The sequence below is a fragment of the Zeugodacus cucurbitae genome, chromosome 3 (assembly GCF_028554725.1).
Source record: "Zeugodacus cucurbitae isolate PBARC_wt_2022May chromosome 3, idZeuCucr1.2, whole genome shotgun sequence".
Classification (NCBI taxonomy): domain Eukaryota; kingdom Metazoa; phylum Arthropoda; class Insecta; order Diptera; family Tephritidae; genus Zeugodacus; species Zeugodacus cucurbitae.
Window position 1 is genome coordinate 368,045 of NC_071668.1, and position 26,294 is coordinate 394,338.

The 26,294-nt window shown below is 31.8% G+C and overlaps 2 protein-coding genes and 1 long non-coding RNA gene across 4 annotated transcripts in view; all 3 read left to right on the forward strand.

The window, feature by feature from the left end:
- The window catches only part of LOC105209627 (ABC transporter G family member 5), a 26,759-nt gene continuing 465 nt past the window's right edge, over positions 1–26,294 (forward strand). The window contains exons 1-20 of the mRNA XM_054226464.1: positions 1–529; positions 2,336–2,632; positions 2,770–2,887; positions 3,773–3,968; positions 4,207–4,352; positions 6,374–6,612; positions 6,778–6,906; positions 7,096–7,409; positions 8,898–9,066; positions 9,654–9,754; positions 10,419–10,577; positions 10,681–11,022; positions 16,663–17,266; positions 20,085–20,202; positions 20,268–20,457; positions 20,526–20,671; positions 20,934–21,172; positions 21,235–21,783; positions 21,844–22,100; positions 22,168–24,893. Coding sequence (XP_054082439.1) covers positions 2,374–2,632; positions 2,770–2,887; positions 3,773–3,968; positions 4,207–4,352; positions 6,374–6,612; positions 6,778–6,906; positions 7,096–7,409; positions 8,898–9,066; positions 9,654–9,754; positions 10,419–10,577; positions 10,681–11,022; positions 16,663–17,266; positions 20,085–20,202; positions 20,268–20,457; positions 20,526–20,671; positions 20,934–21,172; positions 21,235–21,783; positions 21,844–22,100; positions 22,168–22,512 — 4,620 coding nt within the window. The 5' untranslated portion in view covers positions 1–529; positions 2,336–2,373 and the 3' untranslated portion in view covers positions 22,513–24,893. The remainder of the gene's footprint in view (positions 530–2,335; positions 2,633–2,769; positions 2,888–3,772; positions 3,969–4,206; positions 4,353–6,373; positions 6,613–6,777; positions 6,907–7,095; positions 7,410–8,897; positions 9,067–9,653; positions 9,755–10,418; positions 10,578–10,680; positions 11,023–16,662; positions 17,267–20,084; positions 20,203–20,267; positions 20,458–20,525; positions 20,672–20,933; positions 21,173–21,234; positions 21,784–21,843; positions 22,101–22,167; positions 24,894–26,294) is intronic.
- LOC128920252 (uncharacterized) lies at positions 12,553–16,111 on the forward strand. The gene is made up of 2 exons (XR_008470361.1): positions 12,553–13,898; positions 15,679–16,111. It is a non-coding gene; the product is annotated as an uncharacterized LOC128920252 (long non-coding RNA).
- Positions 24,862–26,294, forward strand: part of LOC105209629 (ATP-binding cassette sub-family G member 1) — a 9,329-nt gene continuing 7,896 nt past the window's right edge. The window contains exon 1 of one of the 2 annotated variants that reach the window (XM_054227198.1): positions 24,862–25,110. The gene's annotated coding sequence lies outside the window, so the exon portion shown is untranslated. The remainder of the gene's footprint in view (positions 25,111–26,294) is intronic. The other variant, XM_029038734.2, reaches the window with a different exon arrangement.

Genomic DNA, 26,294 nt, shown 5'->3' on the forward strand with positions numbered 1-26,294 from the left:
GTCTAGTAAAAGCAAACGGAGTGTTAACATATTTAATACGGTGGTTGTGTCGAGCAACTGTTGAATTTTATTGAACTAATATATTTTAAAGTGTACAGAATTGAACGGAAGAAATCGAATAAAAGCACAAACATTTCGTACATTTCGATTGCAAACTTAAATCCAAAGAATTGAGTTCAAGGGGATCAGTGTGATTAAATAATTGTGGGAAGCATTGTTATGCTGGAGAAATTCGAATAAAGTAAAAATCATGATAATTTCGATTAAAATGTATAAACAATGAGTACACAAGTGAACAAAATAAATGTAGTGAATGTGAAAAAGGCCAAACCATAGTATCGAGTCAAGCCAAGTCTAATTACAAAATAAGGATCAATAAATATCCAAATAAAATATATAGTTTGTATACATATTCCAAAGAATCGCATCAACAACGAGTGCAATATCTATAAATAAGCAAGTGAAAAGACCTAATAACCTTAACGCAAGAGAAAACAAAAACAGGAGCAAAAACAGAACAAAATAAAAGGTTAGTTATCTTATGTGACATTTATATTGGACTATATGCACATATTATATGCAGATACATGTGTACATGCGTACACACACACACGTATGCGCAGTGGTAGTGAGGTAGCGGTTAGTAGCGCACTCAACAGGTCCTGGGTTTGAAAAAAAAATATCATATAGAACATTTTGTGATATTAAATTCAACTTTAATTAAAAAGTATGGAAGCCAAAAGTTAATTGTTGTTGTAATGGTTGCGAAGCAATGGAAGACATCAAAAGAAATTGTTGGCGATGAGTAAATTATTGGGAGTAAGGATAGTGAAAGTATTACATTTTATTTACAACCATATATAAACGATATACATAGATATTATGTGTTACTAAAGCAAAATGTAACTGAATATCTATGAGAGATGTAAATATTGAATATGCATATGTTAGCAGAGATGTAGGCATCTGTATTCACATATTTAACTAATTTATTAGTTTAATTTGGAAATTAATGTAATGAACTAAAAGAAATAAACAAATAAATATAGTAGGTATTTCGTTAGGTTAGTTTTCTTTATATTTATTTTCACTAATAAATAGCATGCTCCTTGTATTTATTTATTTTGTTTTTTAAGTTATCAACAGACACTGACCTATTTCATTTCATTTGCTACAATTTGTTAGTATTGTCATTGATATGTAGACATGTGCACGACCAAAAATTAATAACAAATTTATACATATGTATGTGTGTAGACGCATGCTCGTATGTACATTTATTTCTCCGATAAGGTGTAGTAAAAAAAAACCAAAAGTGGAACAACTAATTCAATAATTCTTTAGATTCTTATTCAAATGGCATTTTATAAAATATTTTCAAATCAGTTTTAGATTTAATTTTTCTCTTGGATATGTAATATCAAAAGACGTTACTATTTAGATATACGTATGCATGTATGTACATATGCACATGTACAGTATTAGTTTATTATAATTATCCTTTAATTATATTGAATATAATATTAAACAAATATGTTTAATCACTATCGTATTGCAATTATTCCTTATTCTTTAGTTTAGGAATTAACACATCATAGAATAATAGAATTTAAAATTTAAATAACATGTACTACTACATGCACGGCATCTACAGTTATATTATACGTCCGTATGTACATATAAGCTGACATTTGACACATTAGACAACATGTTGAAAGCTTCAGTCGTCATGTGAAAAGAAAATTGCTTACAAATGTTATAGAACTTAACAACTTGTTCATAAGTGCATGGGTACACGTGCACTTGTTTATGTCATAGGTTTGTATGATATTTTAAATTCAATAGGCGTACAAAATATGAAAAAATTTATATATTTGTTTCTCCTGTGCTCCACTTGGCAAAGAACGCTATGAAGTTTGTGAGATATACTCATATTCGAATAACTCGTAGTTCATCAAATTATGAAGACACTTCTAATCAATATATATATGTATATGCATGTGTATGAATCTAAAAGGTATAATTGTGCATATGTAACAAACACGCAACATTTAAAGGAGGCCCACCATTTCCACCAATTAGCTATAATTGGGGTTATAATGTATGGGGTAAAATAACTGCGTGCACGATTTATTCAGCAGAAAATCTAACTTATTGGATAATATCTACAATAGGTCCGAAACAATATGTAGAGCTCCATGAAAACTATTAGCTATATGTATTTACATATTTGTATTTGGAGTGAAGCTTCAGGCCTAAAGGATCGTCATACTATAATTTCGAAATATGTCAGTGATTAAGATTTAATTTTTATTTTCAATATCTCTCTTTACAGCTGTACCTTCATCGAATGTTAATGATAAAAAACCAAAAATGACTGTGATACAGGATGTGAAGCCTACTGATGCATGCGTAGCGGGCATTAATTGCTGTTCCAATACTGCCAACTCGGAAACGTCAATCGACAAATCATCCGTTTGTGTGAATCCTAGTACCACGAGCAACGTTCTGTACAAACCGAGTAACTATGACAACTGGGAATCAAATTTTGACCTTTGCAAACAGATTGATATCGAATTTGAAAATGTTAAATACACAGTGCGAAAGTTTAATTTTCATGAAAGAAAATTTGGTGAGTCTATTGAGTAGAAAAAAACTTTAGCTCCTTATAATACATACATTTATACAATTCATATAAATTCGTACAATAATTAAGCTATACAATAGTAAAATTTGTTTTTGTTTTTTGTGTTTTTTCGCACGTTTTAGTGACAAAAGAGATTTTACATGGTATTAACGGTGCATTCCGAGCTGGGGAACTTACCGCCATAATGGGTCCGTCAGGCTCTGGAAAGAGTACATTACTTAATGTAATGACAGGCTTTAGGTGGGTATTTTTAAAAACATAGTAATTATTTGTCAATTATATGAATAGTTCATTTACACAAATAAGTTTCATGTAGTATTTTCTGATCTCTATGAACCGCGAAGACAAATATCGGCAATATTTAATTAAATTGATTGTGTCTAAGCGCTTGTAAGAGCTTGTGTATTTGTAAAAATCAAGTTAAAATTTATTTAATACAACAATTAATCAAGTAAGAAAGGCTAAGTGAACCCGAGCTCCACTTAATAATAAAATTATCATTTCATAAGAGGGTTGGTTCATACTTCTAATAATTTAAATGTATTCGATTTTTTTTCCTTTTACTAGTAAACCATTACTAGTAATATATTCACTCTGTGTAAATGTGGGCGGATTTAATAGAAAATTTTATGGATTAGCTAGTGCTTTGAGACAATGAGTAATATTACACATTGATCTTTGAGTAGAGTCTTTCTGGGTAGTATTTAAACCTAACCTAACCTAACAGTGTGGGCACTATTCAACTGCAACTGAACCTCAATCGGAAGTAAAATAAAGGCAACCTTGATTTTAAAATTTATTAGCTCCAGCAGATAATAAGTTACAAAGGGGTTTGCAGATTAAGCTACGCGTAGATACATACATATATACATATGTACATACATGAGAAATGAACTTGTGTACAGATTTTCCATTGAGTTTATTGAACTGTGGATGGCGTTGACTGCGTTTTGTTATTACTTTCAAGACTGCAGATAAAAACCTAAGTAAAGCAAATGACAACCTTGTCACAATAATGTGATAATAATGTTGTATACAGTACATTACATAGCCAGGCACGCAAACGCTCTCGCAACATGCTAATTAAGTTCGCATTAAAATTTAGTAAATGTCTGTTGTTTACAGAGCCACTGGTGTGACCGGTACAATACGCGTTAACGGTGACCCCATTTCAACAAACTCTCCCAGCTTTCGAGAACTTTCTTGTTATATACATCAAGATGACTTGTTGAGGCCTCTGATGACTATTGGTGAAACAATGATGTTGGCCGCACATCTGAAGTTGGGATTCAGTACCTCCAAGGAATACAAACAGAACTTGGTTAGTTCCATATGTATGATCTTACACCGCTAAGATTTATAATTTATATGGATGAATGTTTACTTAATTGTACTTATAATTGAGCGTATTTAAATTAAAGTCACGCAAGTTGTGTTACGTCATAACTTATTGATTTCATATATTGTAAGTGTCATATAAGAATGCATGTATGCTTAGCTACAACCCATATCTAAATTATATAACTGTTATCATTGCTATTATCATACATATCTTACAGATCAAACATATTTTGGCTCTGCTGGGCCTGGAGCATCGGTACAATGTATTTGCGGGGAAGTTGTCTGGCGGTCAAAAGAAACGTCTGGCCATTGCGCTTGAGTTGATTAGTAACCCTCCTGTTTTGTTTTTGGACGAGCCAACAACGTGAGTATTTATTTTTTATTATTAGTCTTACTCTATAATACTTATACTATGATACTCCCCATATATATCAACACTTACATATATGCATACACATGTATAAGTACATTTGTACATACTTACTACAATAAATAATATAATATAAAAGTACTGTCAGCAGTCAAAATTTAATTTGCGCAATGGAAAATAGGAGTTCGATATTTGTTTTGTATTGATATGATATGCATGCAGCCAGGCATATTGAACAATCAGTAGCAGTCATCGGGCAAAAACAACATTCCAAATCATTTTAGTATTATAGGTACGGTATTTAAATGCCTGTTGGCACACACATACATATGTATGTATATTATTATATCTATTATTATTATATCATTAAAAAAACACGGCAACGAGTAAGAGCCTGAATAATTGAGTAAATTGTGTACTGGGTGAATTTTAGTTGTGCACTAATTTCATGATAGTGTTTTGCTCAAGCAAATTATTATGAAATGAATGATTCGATTGAAGGTTTATTTTATAATCTCGTACACGTTTAGTCACAACTTTTGCAAAAATTAACGGAAGCTACACGCCAATGTCATCCATAATCAGTCATTTTGCCTTAGCGTATAAATAAATATTCCTAATCATAAGTGCACTCTGATACTTCGGAATATACTTACGCATACATATGTAGATATGTATATAAAATATAGAAAAGCATACACAAATCCGCAATCTTTATGTAAATACTATTCATTTACTAGTGTAAATAAATAAGAGATGAGATAACCCTTTATTTTGAAATATTGCGAATTGTTAAATAATGAGCGTAAATGAAATGTACTTAGAATATAATAGGCTCAGGATATTCTTATGGTATACTTGAATTACCATAAAAGCCTGTGCTGTCTCAACAACTAAAATAACTCTATATGGCTGGGATATAATTAAATACGTACATATTTACATATGTATCAGTTCATATATTGGTTTTGTATTATGAAAACGATGAATATTGATCCCTTTTCAATTGAAATATATGTACATACATTGTATCTTATTAGAATATTGTTAATACGTTTCCTACATAGAATTTTTTCGAGTTTTTGTTACAATGCTTATGCATATTCATTTGTCAATATCTGTTGCTATATACATACACATATAATGTTTAATATATAATAATGATGTTTAAAAACTTTATCACGTTCCAACGAGAGAAATGCCTTATCAAAAATTAATTTTGTGGGTGTAAATCGAAGTGAACTGATGAGTCATAATCTTATAATGTGCGCGATATAATTTGTATATCATTCGATATTTAATGATTCAGATGATGATCGAGCCTACATAAATTGAATATTAATATTAATAGAAACAAAGTTGGTACTTTTTGTAATGCCGCACCTCCGATGTCTTATAGAGTGGTATCAAAGGACGAAGGTCGATGTGGAATTGCAAAATCTCGATTATAGTATGGTAGACATTTAACACACATATAGACACATACAAATGTCATAAATCATGTTATATAGGAGTATAAGTTGCTTCTAAGAAGTACCGACTTTGAACTAAATGCTTTTCCAAAACAGCCAAGTGCAATCCAAACATGACATAGCGCATTAAAATGACCATTTTGTTCGCTTGCATTTTCATTAGCATTCGATGAATTTTAAATATGTATATACGAGTACTTGATTGTTATTGATTGCATGTTTCGCATTGCGCATTCAAAGGGCTCACCTAGTCCATGCAAATGTCAGACGATTTATCTGTAAATACATATGTATGGCATGCATAAATAACTATATGAACGTAATAGAGGCGTTCATTTTGCCTATGAGAAAAATGAAAAAAAAAGGTTTTTCGGGTATTCGCATTTCGTAGGACCATCATTTCAAAACTGTACTGTGCGGTAAAGTGTTTTAAAATATCTACTTTTTCGTGTGTGGCTGAAGGTTCGAAACTATCAAAATGAACTTAAATCGCTGTACCTGAAATGAGGTGAAACTCTAATAACTGTTCATACATCTTTTCAGAGGCTTGGATAGTTCGTCATGCAGTCAATGTGTGTCACTACTAAAAAAGTTGGCCTCTCTGGGCCATACCATAGTGTGTACCATCCATCAACCGAGCGCATTGATATTCGAGATGTTCGACAAGCTGTACACTGTTGTTGACGGAAATTGTATCTACCAAGGGCCAGTAAGAGAGCTTATACCGTTCCTAGAAGGACAGGATCTGGTGTGTCCAAGTTATCATAACCCAGCGGATTTTCGTAAGTCATTTAAAGTTGTTATTTTATATTTCCATTTGTGTTAAGAGCAACCCACAAGGTCAAACATTTGGACTTTTTTTGTTTAAGTTATTATTTTTTGTTGTAAACTAGTATGATATTCCATATTAGACGATAACAAAAATAAAACTATTTAATATTTCTTAGTGCTGGAAGTTGCTGTAGGCGAACACGATCGCGATTTGGTGAAACTCATAAATGCAGCAAATAAAAAGTATCACGAAGATGCAGATAACCAACAAATAAATGTGGAACACTTGCTATCTCATATCAAAGGTAAGATACATACACACATACCTTTATTTGCTAAAGTTCGGCAAAAGTCGAATATTCTTGAAACATTACAACTGAATAATTGCACACCTTGCCATGTGCAAGCATTTATTTTCGATTTTTTTAACCTCCATTATGAACAAGTAAACCGCTATGATAATCAATTTCACACGTTAACATCTATGTTTGTAGGTAATGACGCGTGCAGAAAAATCGCTAGCAACTTGAAACGTTTCCCAAACGTCATGTCGAAACTTACAGCTTTCGACTACGTTAAACCCGCCGCGGATGACGTGGCTTTGGAGGAGGTGAAATCGCTCAATGCCAAAGCCGACAAAAGAGCAAAGTGTGATGATACAGATGATGACGGTTGCTCAGCCGGGCGTGCGAAAAGTAATAGCCGACGTTATGCGGCCTATAAAGCCTTACACACCGAGCAAGCATCATTTATAATGCAGTATTTTCTGCTTCTGAATCGAATTTTCATATGCGCTCGACGGAATTATGTAAGTGTAACGTTTTATTCAGTTGTTATAGTACTTATTCGTTTTTTTTAATAAACAACAACTATTGCTATATAAATATATAAGCATTCATAATATCTTGAGCTATTAAAATAGGTTGTATTCAAAATTATGAAGTGCAATTAAGCAATAATTAAATTTTATTTTGCTTCTCTTATATAATAATTGAGTACTTTTTCGAAATTTACATTTAAATGTATACAGTATTGTACAAAACATATGCAACTGCAATTTATACGAATATTCGCTATGTTTTACTGGCTTAATTACTAATTAACTTACAACATACTTTATGTAATATTAAACTTTATGTAATATTAAAACAAGGTCTATCCATCATTGTATGTAAATCATGAGTAACCGAATATGACAGTTTTTTGACATTAACTGTTTTGAAAAGTGTTTGACTCAGTAGAAAATGTAATAGAATTTAAAAGGTATTTAAAAATGGTATGTTATATTTTTTCAGCGGAAATTTAATATCTTTTACACAATAGACAACTCAGTTGCATTCATTATACATATGTATATACTTTTATTGCCAATCACCGACTTCAAACGGTTTCAAAGCATAGCTCCGTCGCAACTGATTTTCAGACGGTCTATAAAGACATACATTTATATATATAGACATAAATAGAGTCTTTGGTTTTAACTAATCCAACGAAATTTCATTATATTTGTCATGAATAACGAGTTTACATATTTTTTAATTAAAAGTATTGAAGCAGCGCAGGTAATTAGGTAAAAAAATAAACAGTTAACAACTTAATTTACAGAACAATCCATTAAAAAATTTGATGGCAATCAAAATGTGAATAAGTGCAGACACATTTACGTATTCATGTACTCATATACATATATATGAATGTACATATAAACAGCAATTTTGTTTATCGTTAATTCCTCTTAAAAAACCTGAAGTACAAAAAAATTAATTCCAACATAAATTATTTATATCTTTGAGTATATAACACGACGATTTCGGAAAGCTTAGTATTATACTCAACATATGTACATATGTATTATTTGTGTACGGATGTATGTATACTTACATACATTAACCTACTCGTGTCTAACAACTAAACTTCACAATAATAGTCATACCTTGGAATATGTATGAATGTTTGTGTTGAATGTATGTTTGTATATGAGCATGCGAAAATCTTATTACCCACAATCTGCAAGTTAGTTGCACACCACTTCATTACAACAACCGACCAACAACCTTAACACACTTTTGCATGAGTGACTGGCTACTGGTTACCACAGCCAAGTTTGCAGCCTTTTAATTTTTGACCATTTTCATTAAACGGTCATACTTCTTTATCGTGTTTTGTTTTTACAAATAACTCTATAGCACCACTCATGAACCATACGAGTACTTGCATTTGCGGCATTTGTCAGAGATAGACCGCTAACTGTTTATCTAAATTGAGCTTTTCATTTTTAATTTTTTTGTTTTTGCAGTTCTTGTTGTTGGCCCGGTTGATGTCACACATTGTAATTGGCCTGGTATTTGGCTACTTGTATATGAATGTCGGCGACAAAGCGACCACTGTGCTCGGCAACTACGTCTATTTGTATGGTACAATTCTACTTTTAGTTTACACTGGCAAAATGGCCGTGGTGCTAACATGTAAGTAATGCGTTTTTATTTTATTTTGTATTTATTTAACTTCGCACGTTTCTGCATATTATATTTAAGTAGTAGGTGAACAAAGTGTTTAACAAATGCGACAGGTATTTAATATCAGTATACAGTAATTGGAAAACATGTTTCAATGAATTACATTCACTACCGATTTGTTCTTATAAAACTAATAAATGAGTTGTACGGTTATATATATCTAGTATTTCTTAAAAATAAATTAACTTGGCAAATAAATCAACGGAATACTTGGAAAATCAATTAATCGACACTTTCTGCATAAATAGGTTTCAATGAACAGGGGGATTAACCTTAGAAAAAAATTATAATTCGTCGAAGCATTTATGCATATTTATCTTGTATGATAAATTTCATCTACACAAGAAGGGGAGTGATTTCTAAATATACATACATATGTATAATATGATCTTTAACCAATAGTGAAGTAATTTATTATTTATAATTTTAATTAATAATATTAATATTATCCATAGATGTAAATGTATTAAGTAGACATTGTAATTAAATTATTTAATAACAAATTGAAATTGTCACAAATTTCTCGTATTCAATAGTTCCCTTGGAAATCGGAATGTTGACCCGAGAACATTTCAACCGATGGTACGGCCTAACTCCGTACTTTTTATCGATGCTGTCTTTTGAAGTACCATTCCAGGTGAGAAATTTAAACATATACATATTCGTACGAGTATGCATAAATCATGTCTACTAACAACTAGTTTGAGAATTTAATACCACAAATAAAAAAATCGAAGCCGGTAGTTTTCTGTTCGTATTTAGCATTTCACAGTATCGGCATACATATTTCCTTACATAGGCATGTATGTGTGTCCTATGTATATATTTTAACTATTTACGTACGTATTTTCTTATTATTTGTTTTGATGCTCGCCTTTAGTGTCAATAAACTTTCTCACATCGACCTGCATACATACATACATACATAAAGAATGCTATGGCGACGCCAGCAGATCGTTTGTTCAATTCCCGGTAGAAGTCAACATGAGTCAAAACGTGTGTATCTTTATGCTTATTGCAACTGAAATGGCTACCAGTGTTTTCATTGTTTAGTAGAGATACAATCGAACAACTTAAGATTAATTGATTAAAGAATGCTTTATAGAGAAAATATTAATGTGTTTTGGGACATAATTTTTTAATATTAATAATTATGGCTCAAAATTGGCGTTAGTTGGCGCCCTCCCTCGAGCCTCTAACTAGCTACCACACTCTTATTTTATATACAAACATATACACGAGTATGTATTTACAATGTTGTACTTAAATAAACGAATGAAAATTACAAAATAAATTTACAGAGTATTTGCGCAGTGATTTATATGGCCATAAGCGTTTACCTAACTGGAAACAACACAGACGAGTGCTTTCGGATATATTACTTCGTTATATTGGCCGTTTTAGCCACACTAAGTGCTCAAGCTTGGGGCTTCTTTGTCGGAGCAACGCTACCTACCAAGGTAAGATTTAAGTTTCTTGTTTCGTACTGATGCCTTTACATTAATTTATGATAAAAAAATTATAATGCGAAATATTACATTATTACGTTAAACTTTCACGTAGTTGGCTGTTTTCTTGGGTCCCATTTTGGCAGTGTTGTTTTCGGTGTTTGGATTCTGCACGCGATACATCGACATCACGCCTATCTTTCGCTGGATGTGGCATATCAGTTATTTTCGAGCAGGCTTCCATGGAGCACTTAATGCCATTTATGGCCTGGAACGCCCGTTCCTAACATGCCCCGATACTGCAATGTATTGCCATTTTCGAAGTCCTAAAGTATTTCTTAATTACATGATGATCTCAGATGTAAATATGGCGGACTGTGTCACGCTGATGGTTGCCGTGATTGTCGTTATGCATATACTTACCCTAATAACGCTCTGGCACAAACTGAACAAACGTTAATGAACCAAATACAAAGATTACTAGTTTAAGTAAATAAACCAAATAATAATAAATGTTAATATTGTTATGCACTTATAAGTAGTAGCAACTACATTCATACATACAGATTTACTATGTCGTAAGGGGATTATGGTTTTTAATTATATGAGCTTTAAAGACCTTTAGATCATCTTAATCACTTTCTTTTGTCTCATAATAATTTCATATGCAAACAAAAGCAAACAATTTTAAAGTTGTATGCAAATGTAGTAGATAAGAGTTTTTGTACGTATGGTTAATTTAGTAGATCTAAAACAAAATTTTAGCAAAATTTATAGTATTACATATTTAAAACATTGTCTGTCGAAAGATTGGAAGTTAAATTTTTACATTTGTACAGCATATACGATCAAATTTTATCCTTATCGAATTTAATTCGCTGAAACTTGCCAATTTTACTAAAAAAAAGCTACCAAAAAACTCGAATGATAGTTAACTTTTTTAATCCCAAAACATTATTTATTAAGATTTTATACTATCGAAAATTAGATGTAAACGATTTGTGCAAAATGTAGGTCGATATTATAACTGTACAAATAATACCAGAGATGTATGATTCACAAATAAATTATATTCAGCTTAAGAAACATGTAATAAAAACATTGTATGAACATTAAAAGCCACCAACATTACTTTTATTTAAAATTGAGAACCGTATAGACCCTAAACCTTATCATTGCAACACCGATTTTGAACTCAAATTTCTACATTATTAACTAATTTCGACAAAAATTTTGTAAAATCTTTATGACGTATATACATACTAACATAACCTAGGTAAATAGGAAGTTTATTTATATTCGGTCGGAAATGAATAAACGATCAACTGCAGATTAACCCGAAATAGCCACGAGCACCATATGATAAAGTAAAATTTATTACTATATTTTCATAAATAACTTGAAATTACGCTATAAAACTAAAAACTACGCTGGTTTTTCGCATTTTTTAAGTTATATAATGAATAATGAATTCATGAATCGTAAAACAGACATTTTCCTGCTCAGGCGGTCAAAAAACATAGGTGTACTTCATTTCAGAAAAATTTTAAACGAAAAAAGTTCTGGGCAGTGCCGGGTTAAGGATAAAACTGTTAACTGTTTACAGTTATTTTACAGATCACAGAGATTTTAGCATGAAGTGGAGCTGAACCCACTTTTAGTATATTTCTGATACATACATACATATGTACATGTGTATATAATCATATATTCGTGTTGATTTTAGAGAAAGAAGAAGAAGCGATCGGTATTTGGAGTTAGGAGTGTTATCTAAATATGGATTGTCAAGTAAATCATTAATTCGTGTGCTAAAGTTCTTTTTAAACATATAGTACAGTAGACAGGAAATACTCAACAAAAATAAGAGCATATTTATAGGCTTATTGCACCAGCTTTTACTTTTTTAAGCTTTTTTAAGTTTTCATGGTTCAAATTAGAGATCAAAGCAAAACAGAATTAACATTTACTTTGCGGAAGTATTCATGTATGTATTATTATTTATTATAAATATTATTTATTTCTTATCAAACTATGTAAACATATGTGAATTTTTCAGCTGTAACCCATAACCGATTTGTCAAAATAAGCTCTGCAACTTCAATCGCAAATGAGTATTATCAAATTTGAACATATAGTAGTATTTACTTTAGGGCCGAGACTAGCAAGATAAAGAAACAGATAAGATAAAGTAATCATAAGTTGGGCGTCAGTCCTTGAACATACATTCCGTCTGTTTACAAAATCAACCACTCGTATGTACATACATTACTCACAATAAGTAAGGAAGAGCGAGTGTTTAGGTGGAATGATGGTAGACGACAGTCACTCCGATCCTAACTGTTACGAATTTAAAGGAATGTTTTCGAACTAGTCGTCCTTAATCTGGTCTAAACAAAGATGTCTATCCCCACAGTGGGCTTTCACTCTAATGTGCACATTGACTTACTTACTCCTCTAACTTCTTCTTGTGTAATTGCACAGCTTTTTAGCTACTTAAATAACAGCACCAGAACATATAACATGTGGGTGGTTGAACATATTGATCTAAATGTATTTAATGTATGTCTTAATCATTTATTGTAAAATAGTTTCTTATCGAGTAAATTGATCAACAAATGTGTAGTCTAAGTAATAATAATTAGTACAAATGCAGCCATAGTACACATAATACTAAATACTGATAAACGAAAAACCTAACAACCATAATATGAGAACTGCGAGAGAAGAGAGGAAGCACTAATTTACAGCGCCGCAACACCAACAAAGAGTCGAAGAGATCTAACTGATTATATTCGTTCTCTTCATATGGGCGCATTTTAGGCCATTGTAAAAGTTTAAATTTTAGATTTAGCCCCGGAAGATTTATTTTAAATCTGCCAGCTCAAATATATATAATATATTACATATTTATAAAAATGCAAAGAAAAAACTCAAGAAGCAACAGTAATTTTGCGAATTTGTATTTGAATTTTTATCTAGTAAGATAAATGATATATTAATAAATGGCTGTCAATGTTTGAATGAAAAAGGGAAAAGTGGTTAACGGCAACACTGATTTTGAATGTACTGAGAATGTATATTCGTATCTGGCAGTTTACGTATAATATATACATACATACATACATGCATATAAAAACGAGTGCATATGAATATTCGTATTTAGATGAGTGTTTGCTAAAGCTGCCTCGGCTGTATTCAGGGGTAGTTGACTGCTAGCATTCTGGTGGATTTCACCGCTTACTCATATCAGTCTGTGAAATTTCGTTGAACGTGTTCGCTTGCAGGCCGCGACTAAACCTCGCATAGAACATTTGCTATAAATGTTTGTTAAAGGTATTTTGCTTTGATTTTAGAAAAGTTGTGCATTAAAAAACAAAATTATGAAAATTGTTCTAAGAAAAGCTAAATTGAACGTTTTAAGATAAACACTTCTTATCACACGGGTAAACGCGCGAAACCTTTGCAATCTCGCGTGCAAATACAACTATATAAAAGTTTACACGTTTCAATATGTATTTCGTTGTTTAAGAAACAAACATCCAAATTCTTATTCCGCAAATGCAATAAAGTGCTAAAAAATATAATTTCCGTTTAAAGTTTGGGCTAAATACAAAACTTATTACATTTGATTAAATATAGAAAAATCACAATACATAAAAAAATTTGTGAATACATAACAACATAACAACAATATATACATATATTTTGTGAGTGCTTGCCTTTTGTTAGGCTAGAAATGGTACGAAATAGGTAGTACTAGGTGTATTTACATATGGGAACATGTGTATTTAATGTGTAAATTACAATTTGCCGGTAAAGCGATAAAAAAGTGCATCTTACTTATGAAGACATAAGAATCCGTGCATATGTATGTACATATGTACAATGACATATTATTCCTACATACATACATACATATTTATGTTGAGAGATTAGACTTTTATGCCTACGAAATATTTGAAATATCAGGCAATGTGTTGCTGGATGGAAATTTTGATAAGCACTCATCCATATGTACATAGATACATAAATACATAAATACATACAAGCAATAATATAGATTGTGTACCTAAGAGTCGCATATGTACTAAAGATCATTCCCATATGTTTCTGTGGGCAGAAGGCAAAACCAAATAGACCACTTCGCCTTGTAGACATACATACGAACATAATCATAGCACTTTCTTTGTTGAAACCTTTCAAGTGATAGACAGCGAGAGATGCCTAATGCGAGTACTATAAGCGGTATTAGCAATCAACTATGAGAAGAGCACAAGACGATCGCAATTTAAGGCAAATAATTAAGAAACCTTCAAATCAGTTGCTTACAGCTTTTTGGCCGTCGAAAGGGGTCTATGGACTGGTTTAAGCAAATATATTTTCATGTTCGCCGTATTTGCAATTAGACCATACACACATACACATACATACACATGTACATATGTGCATAGCTTGATACATATAGTTCAAAAGTTTATCTCTTAGTACTTTATTAACATGATTACAATATGAAATGCTAATATTTTAAAAAGTATTCTTCATGTTCTCTATAACTAAGTATATAACAAGTACAAATAACATGTAACAACTAAAGTAATAATAATAGGTATATGGGGCATATGCCAATAAAGCAGAAGAAACAAGTGACGGGCGTGGGGATATAATGAATTATACACTACTAAATTATATGCAAATAGAAATTCTCATTGACAAGCTCTCGCAACACTGAAATTGAGCTATTCTTCCGCAGATGACGTTTTAGGCAATTCAGTTTTTGCGGGCGGAGAGGCACAAAAAAAGAAAACAAATAGAGTTAATTGTTGAGAGCTTAGACTTCAAGTGGCATTATTTAATACACACACACATATGTATGTACATGTCTACAGTAAACTCTTCTTACATTTGTGCATGTCTTCAAGTCAGGAGATGGGATTTGATTTGATATGTTTTCTTGTCTGTCTGAAGATATTTTTATATTACATGTTGGGATGCATTTTTCAATTTCGACATAAAGGAATGGGTATGTGCATTTGTATCTTTATTTTGTGGAGTTCAATTTAATCGGGTTATGCTGTACGACTGATAGTGTTTATAATCCCCTTCTTCTGCATAGTTTCATTGAGAGAACACTCTTACATTTGTATTTCAAGAGAGATTGATTGTGGAAATAAGAGTGTCAAATGCAAAATTGCATAAAGTGATATGCATGAAACTAACTACTGATTACGAGTGAGAACGCGGTCTTAAATAACCTCCGACGCTAAAAAACATAAAAAACATAAAAACTCGCCCCTTACAACTCAGCTGTTCACTACTGGTGTTGTATGTGAGACTGCAATGGAAAAACAAAACCCATAAATAAACCATGTAAAAGCCAAAGTACGACGCATATAATCAAAACAAAGACTACAAATGCACTTTACGTAGTTGCAGTGAAAGCGAAGTGCAATGATAATAAACAAAAATGAAAATTGTGAAACCACAAAAAAAAAATTAATTTGTCTGATTGTTCGTGTATATAAAATAAGTTTTAATTTATTAAATTTCATTGACAATTGTAAGACGGATATGAGCTTAATTATTCTATATACATGTATATGTATGTATGTACTATGTATATGTTAAACGAGCCCATAGAATGCAAAATTTTGACGAATTTGAAACTATAGAATCTTGCCGTGTATTATACGAATATGACAATTCTAAAAGTAAGCAAATTAATGTAGTTTTCATATTTTTATTAACCGCAATTGTCCATTTTAAATGTTTGTGATAACTCCGAGCCTATAATATCATTTGTTATGGAGTTTAGCAATTGACCTGCATGAACAAGAAAAACATTTTTAGCCACAGCTTCTAGCTGTGTAAGCATTAAAAGATAGTACATTAAAACGATAATAACGTAATTAAATTGCTCATAATTTTTAAATGTACGATTTTGGAATTACGTTTTTTTAGAAAGCTTTAACATATTATAAGAGTATGTTTGTACGTTATATTGGAGACACGTAAAACTTGAACAAATTAGCTTGTACAATTAAGGTAATTAAATTTGAATAACAAAAGTTAATAGCTCGTCAAACAAAAAACTTAAAAGTTCAAAAATAAAACCCGGATCACTAAAATGTGTACACCGAACATAAACTTTGGATTGCTTTCCGCAATCGAAGTTTCTTATAGTACAAACAGTCTGCAAACCGCAAAGAAAACTGACACCGAAGACAACAACTTCAATTTGAGCAAAAGTAACAGCAAAAGCACAAATAATATAAATACAAATGAACGTACTACCCCACGTGATAAACAAGGTTGCATAAAACTCGGAAAGGCGATTTCAGAGTCAGCGATGGGTGAAATACCAACCACAGAAACCAACCCGACAACACCAAAGACTACAATGCCACCAGCAGTATGTAAGTACGATTGCCATAAAACGTATTGTTTGGACAGCAAATCAATAAGTAGACAACTTTCGAAAATCGAGTCCTTTGAAAGCCAGATTGCCGATACTTGCAACGAAACACTTTCGAATGTTGGATGTTCTGCAGCAAGTAAAAATCTTCAGCCTCCTCCATATGAAAACATACCTTCGGGGGAAGCAACCACATCACTATCTCCCGAATACTCGAAGCAAGTCAAATCTCTAAACATAAGTTTTGAAAATATTTGCTATGGAGTTAAGACCGGATTATTTAAAAGAGGTTAGTAATACAAGTGTTTATATCAATTTATGTAAACGGCGATGTTTTAAAATATTACTAAATACTTCACAACAATTCATATTGTACATCCACTTTTGTTCTAAAAAGTACCAATCGGTTTTAATCGAACACTGAATGTGTTAGTATTTTAGTGTAAATGTGTGTGTATGCGCTCTATAACATCGTCTTTCCTTAATTAATATATTAAATAATTTTTGTGTTTTGGCTAAATATACATTTTCAATGAGCGCATAAGAGTTCAATTCTTTTTATTTCTCTTTAACTTTAACGGATGTTCGCGAAATGTATTGAAATGGAAGGAGTTGTCCACTTCGAGAGATTGTTGAACTCAACATTTGGAACTCATTAGCTTTAATGAAATAATTATTTTTAGCCCGGATTTAAGTTTAAATAAAAATAAAAACAAATCTTTATACTGCTTTTGTCGTAATGAACTCTTGTAATATCATACACATATTGTCTGTTTGGTAGGACTTCACAGTTTATTGAAGCTGGTATATTTTCCGACACTTATTGTTTTTAATGTAAGTGTCCGGGGTTTGAGAAATTCGCAAATCCAAATCTGCATTAATTTTGAAAAGCAATTGTAAACGCATATTGAAGAAGTTCTTTTCATCGCAATCAATTATATTTAATAATTTTTGAATAGGCTTCGCTTAAGCATATACATACGTCTACACATAAATATACATATGGTTGCCCTTCATATGTTTGTTGTACATGCAAAACTTAGTATGTAGTTGAATGATCTGTGGATTTTCGTGTAGTAAGCGAACGGAAGACTCACTTAATTGAAATCAACTGTCTACCCATTATTGCACTTGTCATGAATCTAGCGAACACGCCTACATGACTTAGAACCACACACTCTAGTAAACACATTCGTATATGAATATAACCTTGAGCGCCAAATATTTCCATCATAGGATACTTAAAACGAATAATTCTTTGCATTCTTCGGATAAAAGAAAGTGTAGAATGTTATTATACTACATATATAAAATGCTTCTAGTATTAATCATTTATCGTTCAAAAACGCAAACCTTTTCCGTAGTACCGACCATAATTGTTAATGAGGGATTGATATGCGAGTATAGTCACCCAATTGCACACATTTAGTCTGCACAGGTGCTAGATACTGATAAACTCGTAGAATAGAGATAATGAACACCTGTTCAATATCTGCACTTGGTGTCAGAATACAGTTATTTCCAAATTAATAGTTATGTATTTATATTTTACTATGTGTGGACCTGTTTGTACCTATTAGTCATGTGAACGATGACGTACGTAAAGTCAATAATTATTGAAATGGCTGTTGAAACAGTTAAGTTATAACTCGCTTGAAAAGTTAGACAAGCAACATGCACATACAACATGGTTTCCAAATTAAATAATATAATATTAATAAAGGTGCTGCCAGCCATAACAAGCAGTGTGAATAAAAGCAAGAAAAAGACATACGTTTGTGATATTTTGAAAACCGAACTATATGTAGTTTTTCCGATATATACTCCTTTGTTATACATAGTTCTTGTTTAAAACATTTTTTGTGCATAGTATACCTAATGGAAACAGCTGAAAGCTAACTAGAATATTCATAAATATCTAATATTTAATAATATTTTCATTCAGATACAATTTGTGTGTTTAAAAGTTGTAATAGAGGGAGCTCATTAGTTTAACGGCTTAAAGAGGTTAATGTATTAATCTTTTGAGTTGTCGTTGATCAAATACGAAACTACATGTTGTTGGAATGATAAGTTTTCTTTGTAATTGTTAAAATGAGGTTAGGATAAGAAACCGATTCGATTCCCATATTTATTGTTGTTTAGGTTTCATTGTCAGCAGAGAACTGCTTACTTATTTTGTGTCCTGGTTGGCGTTGATTTGAAATCTCACATTAATCATAATTCACAGCACGAGCATATACATACATAAGTAGTTGTTCATATGTATAATTAGTTGGGAAATAACCAATACTACATAATGATTGGTGTATCCTTGATTGATTTCTCACAATTAATTTAATGTTTAGTCAGTCTTTGACAAATATTTATGTAATTACCGAATCTGGTGTGACTTATTCTTGTATACGTACGAGTATAATTATAAATCGATGTATTACAGACCAGGCTGATTAAGTCTACAAAAACTACAAAGTATTTGAATTTTGGCTCTTTATTAATCTATCCCTTGAAGCAGTTAAAATAGAGACACGATTAGTGTACAAGTATTTATTAATCTATTGGATTATAATCCGTTAAATTTACAGCAAGTCTGATTACCAGAAACTACTTTTAATCAGCAAACTCATAAGAGTGGTCAATTTAGCATTTCAATTCTGAAAATATAGTTGTGATAAGACAAGTAATCAGTGGTCTTTGTACTCATTACATACGAATTTGTACTAAACCCACTAATTTAAAATAATTCCCTAGATAAACATAAAAATCATACAATTATGTGCAGAATATTGTCATAGAGTTAACAAAACGTACAAAAATCGACTATCAAAGTTTTGAATATATCGAGAGTACGCTTCTTTTAGCTTTAAACTTCAATTTTTTAGATATTGCAAAGACAAAATAGACCGAAAGGGAAACTTGTACACAAAGGTCGACGTGTTCGTGTCACACCCACAAATTTTTCACGTAAACTCAGTTCATGATACATCAATTTTTATTATTATCACATAAACTCCACATTAGAACCATATTTATTTATTAATATTTATTTAATTTGGCCCATATCAGAGTTATTTTAAATTGGAAATTATTTGTTTGGGTCTTTTCAGGAGATAAGCAGGTACTCAATGGTTTGACGGGAGAATTCCGTTCCGGTGAACTCAGTGCAGTCGTAGGTCCATCTGGTGCCGGCAAGAGCACACTGCTCAATATTCTCTCATCATATACGTAATAAAAATTAATATTTTTAAATGGATAATTTCTCTAAATACACATCTATCTTCTATTTGCAGGCTATATGGCTTTTCGGGAGATATACGGATCAACGGTAATCCCCGTGACGTAAAAACATACAAACCAAATGTAGCCTTCATCACTCAGGATACCACACTGCAGCCTTTTCTTACCGTTAAGGAGGCAATGAATTTCGCTGCTAACCTTAAAATCGGGCCACAGATGAACGCGATGCAAAAACGTGAACGGGTACATATGATATTTAAATTATTTCCATAACATTTAGTCATATGTTCAGATATATTTCAAACTACTAGGTGTTGAAAATTCTGAAGGCTATGGGTTTACTTGAGTCGCTCAATACGAGGACTGGCGATTTATCGGGTGGCCAGAAGAAACGATTGGCGATTTCACTGGAAATTGTGAATAACCCACCTGTTTTAATATTAGATGAACCAACGAGGTAAATAATTATATATGTATTTAAATTAGTAAGTATTGTAAACTATGTATATAAAATGATAATAATATAAATGAACATGTTGTTAAATAGTTTCTTGGTCAAAGACCCACAACCACTCTCTTAGATTAGGAAAAAAATTTACCATACTTAACTTAAACAGTTGAATAAAATCATTTTTCGAAAATGTGTTTGATCAATTTAAAAAATACTTTCTTAAAAATTCGAAGATAATAACTACTTCTCGGTGATTCTAAATATTCAGTGGCCTGGACAGCTCTACATCTAATCAGTGTATTTCTCTATTGAAAACTCTGGCGATGGAGGGACGTACCATCATATGCACAATTCATCAGCCCAGCGGAATAGCATTTCGAATGATTGATCATCTGTTCGCAATTGCAGAGGGCTCCTGCATATATGCAGGTAGAACAGATAATTTGGTTCCCTTTCTAGCGGAGAATGGTTTATACTGTCCACAATCGTACAATCCTTGCGATTTTCGTAAGTTTTACTACAGAAGTTATTAACCCATTAATTAATTAATAATCTCACATTCTTAATAGTTATGGAAATAGGAACAAACGATTATGGTCCAAATAATCAACGGCTTATTGAGAAAATACAAAACGGTCGTAATACTGGATATCGATTGGCCAATCATTCTTTATCCTTTTCGACAGCAGATGCAAAGTCAACAACTAGTACTAATGTGCCATTGAAACCCGTTGAAGAATGGACATCCCGCGTCTCCCACACGTACACACATACCAAAGAGCAACAGTATCAATCTTGTACTGATAGTAAATTATCCAAACCGAGGAAATCGAGAATGTCAATCGATACCGGACATCTTTGTAAACGTGACAATGTTTATGCTACACCGTTTTACCGTCAATTAGCGGTTTTGTTAAGACGTACTTTTCTGCTTCTTTGGCGTGATAATTCACTTACAACTCTGCGATTCAGTATTCATTTCGGCGTAGCGCTGCTTATCGGCTTCCTTTACTATGACATTGGAAATGATGCAGCGAATGCAATGAATATTTTTCGTTATGCTTTCTATACAATAATGTTCATCATGTTCTGTGCCTTCTCTTCGATCCTAACGAAATGTAAAGAGCAACGTACATATGTATATTTAAATAAAAACTCATTATATTTCAAATTTTCAGTTCCTCTAGAGTTTCCCATAGTTTCTCGAGAACATTTCAATCGTTGGTATTCACTTCGAGCATATTATATTGCGATTACTTTGGCCGATATACCAATACAAATTATATGCACGAGTCTCTTCATATTTCCCACGTACTATCTGACTGGACAACCTATGGATTTAACGCGATTCGCTTTGTACTTCACGATAGTGTTCCTTACAGCTCTTGTAGGACAAAGCATTGGACTTAGTGTGGGCTCTGCTCTTAGTGTTCATGTAAGATTGTATACATACATACACACATATGTTCAAATTAACTTTAATATTTTTTTCTTATTTTCAGTATGGTGCCATTTTTGGTCCATTTTTTATTTGCCCCTTCTTGGCGTTTTCTGGATTTTTCCTTCAAAGAAAAGACTCTCCTTTCTATTTAAAATGGATGTTCGACATTTCGTTCCTCAAGTACGCTTTGGATGGCTCAATGTTGTCGCTTTTCGGTTACGGTCGGGAAAAATTGGAGTGTAAAGAAATGTACTGCCATCACTCCCATCCTGCGTTCTTCCTTAGGGACATGGATTTGGCCAATGCAAATTATAAACTGGCTGCCATATTTTTGTTATCGATATTTATCATACTAAGAATTCTCGCATTTTATATTATGTCGTTCAGGTTGAGATTATTCAGATGAAATATGTTGTATGTATTATAAGCAAGCATTTTGTATCATATAATTAACTTACATCCCTGTATACATACTATGAAATTTTACTAAAATGGAGAATAGCTTAAAATAAGCACCTAGTACACAGCAACTATGAATATACCAGAGCAATACATACAAATGTGATGTGTAATGTATTTACCAGAGAATTAATTTTAAGCATTTAAGTTATTAAGAATAACTAAACGGAAACCGATTTACAGTTTCATAGTTAACCTCAGAGATAATGAAATGTTAGCTCAAAATTGTGAGAGCGTAAGAAGTGAAATTCTAAAAAATATTGAAGAGTTCTCAACTTTGACCTCGACAATCACTTTTTAAGTAATAGGGAAGTTTAAGAAAGTATTTCGATTTGCTTTTTTGTTTTGGCAATACATAGATGCACCATTAAAATCGTCTAAGTTTTTCTATAAGGAATATTCGATGTTCATATATTTCTTGCGATAAAATTCAAATAACACCATTCACATGTACTATTGCCATGAAATTGAATTAAATACATGTTATTTTGTTTTTGTTTTATTTTGATTATTGAAGATTATTTAACGTTTAGAGCATTACTATGTTTCAAAATAAAATTAAAAATAAAATTTCCAAATTTCATATTTACTTATCCACTCAAGTATTTAAAACATTAATATAATAAAGGTATTTTGAGCTAAAAAATGGCTTTAAATAATTTAAGGGCTCTATTTAATAAATATTAATAACAATGGTTAAAAATATATGTGTTTATTTAAGTTTGCGTTTATATATTGAATTTAGTAAGTTCATACCATTCCTTTGGAGACTCACATATTTTTTGTAAAGCTTGTACATGAAATAGTCGTTAATTCAGAAAATTTTTCATCTCACCAAATTTGACGAGAGTTACTGAAAGCAAATACATTTCCCAAATTTGTAATACAGAACTTTATTGTCGCCTTAAAATTTCATACTGTTAGTATAGATTTTTGGATAAATACTCAATGGTAATTATGATGAAGTTTCCATATAACAAATGTGGTGTGTCAGTAACGTACGAGCTAAAAGTAGCCTATTTCTGATCAATTTGTTTCAATAATATCGTCCGTGGATATTACTTTCTGGGAAGGTTTACAAACAAATTCAAACTACTAAAATAATAAATAAAAATATTTTTAACATTTGCCTCTTCGATACATTTCTGTTTAACTCCCACAATTGATCATAAAATCATAACACGCATGAGAAAGTATTACAATATACACGACATCGACCTGGGAAAAAAATCTTCCATTTATTCGGCCTACACATGGTGTGAAAGTTAGTTTAGTCCCATTCTTTTGTATCAACTGTTAGAACTTCCCTATATCAAAAATTGTATAAAAGTTTTATCAATATAATGTATTTGGATGGACAAAATAAAATAAAATCAAAAGCCGTTTGACACGGAAAACCACATTTATTATGATATGATTATTAATCCGAATATTTTCACTAATAGATAATCCATAACAAATGTACTTTAAAAAGGTATATAGATCCTTTCCAATCACTTTCCAAAAAAGTATTTTCCATTTTTAATTTTTTACCAATTTAAAACAAAAGAAATTTTAAATAAATATTGTACTACATGTTTACTTTCTTGTCCTTGTTGAATACTAAAAATTATAAAGCAATCGCGATAACTATAGAGATACACATATGCTATTTTAAAGCAAAACCTTTGTGGGAGAAAGTTGAATAATTGCCTTCAACCACATTCTGGAAAGATATAAAATTATTAAAAATCCTTCTCCACTCGGCAAAAGGTATTTAATACATATCAGTGGTTTCTCGTGGTCCATGAATACAGCGCCGTGGACTATGAATTAAAATCCTGCCCAGACAAAATATAATATTTATAAACCTTGTTGCCCCTGCAGGACACTTTGAACCTCGCTGTCTACTTCAAACGCCCCAAATGGCACTAGAACTTTTATTTAAGCACTTGCATCTCATTCAGGCGTTTTTCATCATACAAAATTTGCACATTGGAAAGAAATTCTCATTTGAAATTAATTGGCCCCGCCATAACTATATTGATTTATAGCAGTTCATATATTGCAAATACAATATATGTGTATACAGGAGAATCGTCTTAATTGCTGTAAGCTTCAAGTCACAGAAAGAGCGATCAATGTGCGAATGATCGCCTTTGTACTCACGGTTTTCACTCTTTGAAACTTTCATGTTATCACTAAATAAATCGGCGAGCAACAAGTGTGAGCGGCTGCATATTTCCAAACGGCCATGGAGCTCCAAGCTAACAACGCGATTAGAAGGCAATCAGTCGAAGTCGGTAAATTCACATGACAAATGTTCACGAGTGTACGCGGAAACGGCAGGTCAATATGGGTTCATATTAGCTGAATAATGAAATAAAGAAATGTTTATACTACATATATTTATATTGTAAAAAACAAGAAAGCGCTTGTGTAATAAAGTGGTCAAGTTCATAAATGGCAGCGTGGAATGAATATTAATTGATTAAGTGTTTCAACGTTTGTTTTGAATTTGCAATAAACATACATACAGACGCGTACTACATGAACCCGCATGCAAGTATATGCTCACAAGTTGTATTTGTGTATATGCAAATCAGAGAATACGAACGCCACCAGTTGGGATAGGCGCCTTTGCATCTTAATAATAATAGCAATTTTATTCATCTATTAATTTTAGTAGTTATATTAATTCAATTTGATTGCCGCGCTTATAAATAAATATATATTACAAAATTCTAATGCGCGGATGTCGAGTGTACGCAGTTAGATATGCGAGTGTACAATATGAGGTGCTGTGAGTGCTGATTGCTAGTTTCAACGTTATTTTCAGCACTTTACTTACAACAAGCCGTGTTTTCAAAGCAAACAGCATCAGAACAGTGACTCAAAATGCTTTGAATTTACATACAAATGCGAAAATCATCATCTTTTTTGTTTTAAACTACTAACAATGAACTAATAATACGAATAAATGAATGTACGTCAATATAAGGATTTCGAAACTAAAATCATTGAGGACAGTTTGTTGTTGATCAAAATTATTTGCTACAAACATGAAATTAGAAAACGTGAATTTTGGTTAATAGGCCACAAAATTCAGTCGTGTACACATGTATTCAAGTGATTCGCCAATTGAAGATTATAAGCGATAGCGCATCATATCAGGATCGATTTAAGGTCATTTGCACTTGTGCTACACAATTATACAAATGTCTCAATGTACACATGTATGTGTATGTATGTATGTATGTATTTGCGACGCTATGGATTCCACTTTATTTTTTCCAGTCATAAAGTAATGGGTCAAGTACAATAATTTAATCACATTTGCACTGACTAACTATTGGACATTTAAGCTACTTATATTGCTCAATATTATTATTATATTGATAAGAGTACGTCTGCTTCTGCTATATTGGCTAAAGCTGAAGGCACATTTGTATACATTTAAATATTTGCATATCTAAATACATACATACATGAGAGCTTTCTTATCAATATAGTAGAAATATAATCTGAATTGAAAGGGCTCCGGAAATTACAGGCTTCTTATTGAGTTTATTTGGCTAATCCACAAAGATATTTAATGGTTTTGTTAAGTGATATACATATTTTAGGACTATTGTACTTTAAGTACAAAGTCATATTAAATTCAAATTGATATTCCTCGTCAGTTTTACAACAGTTATCTGCAGCACACTTTGTAGCAATATAAGTAGCTCTTCCACAAGATGTAAGCCG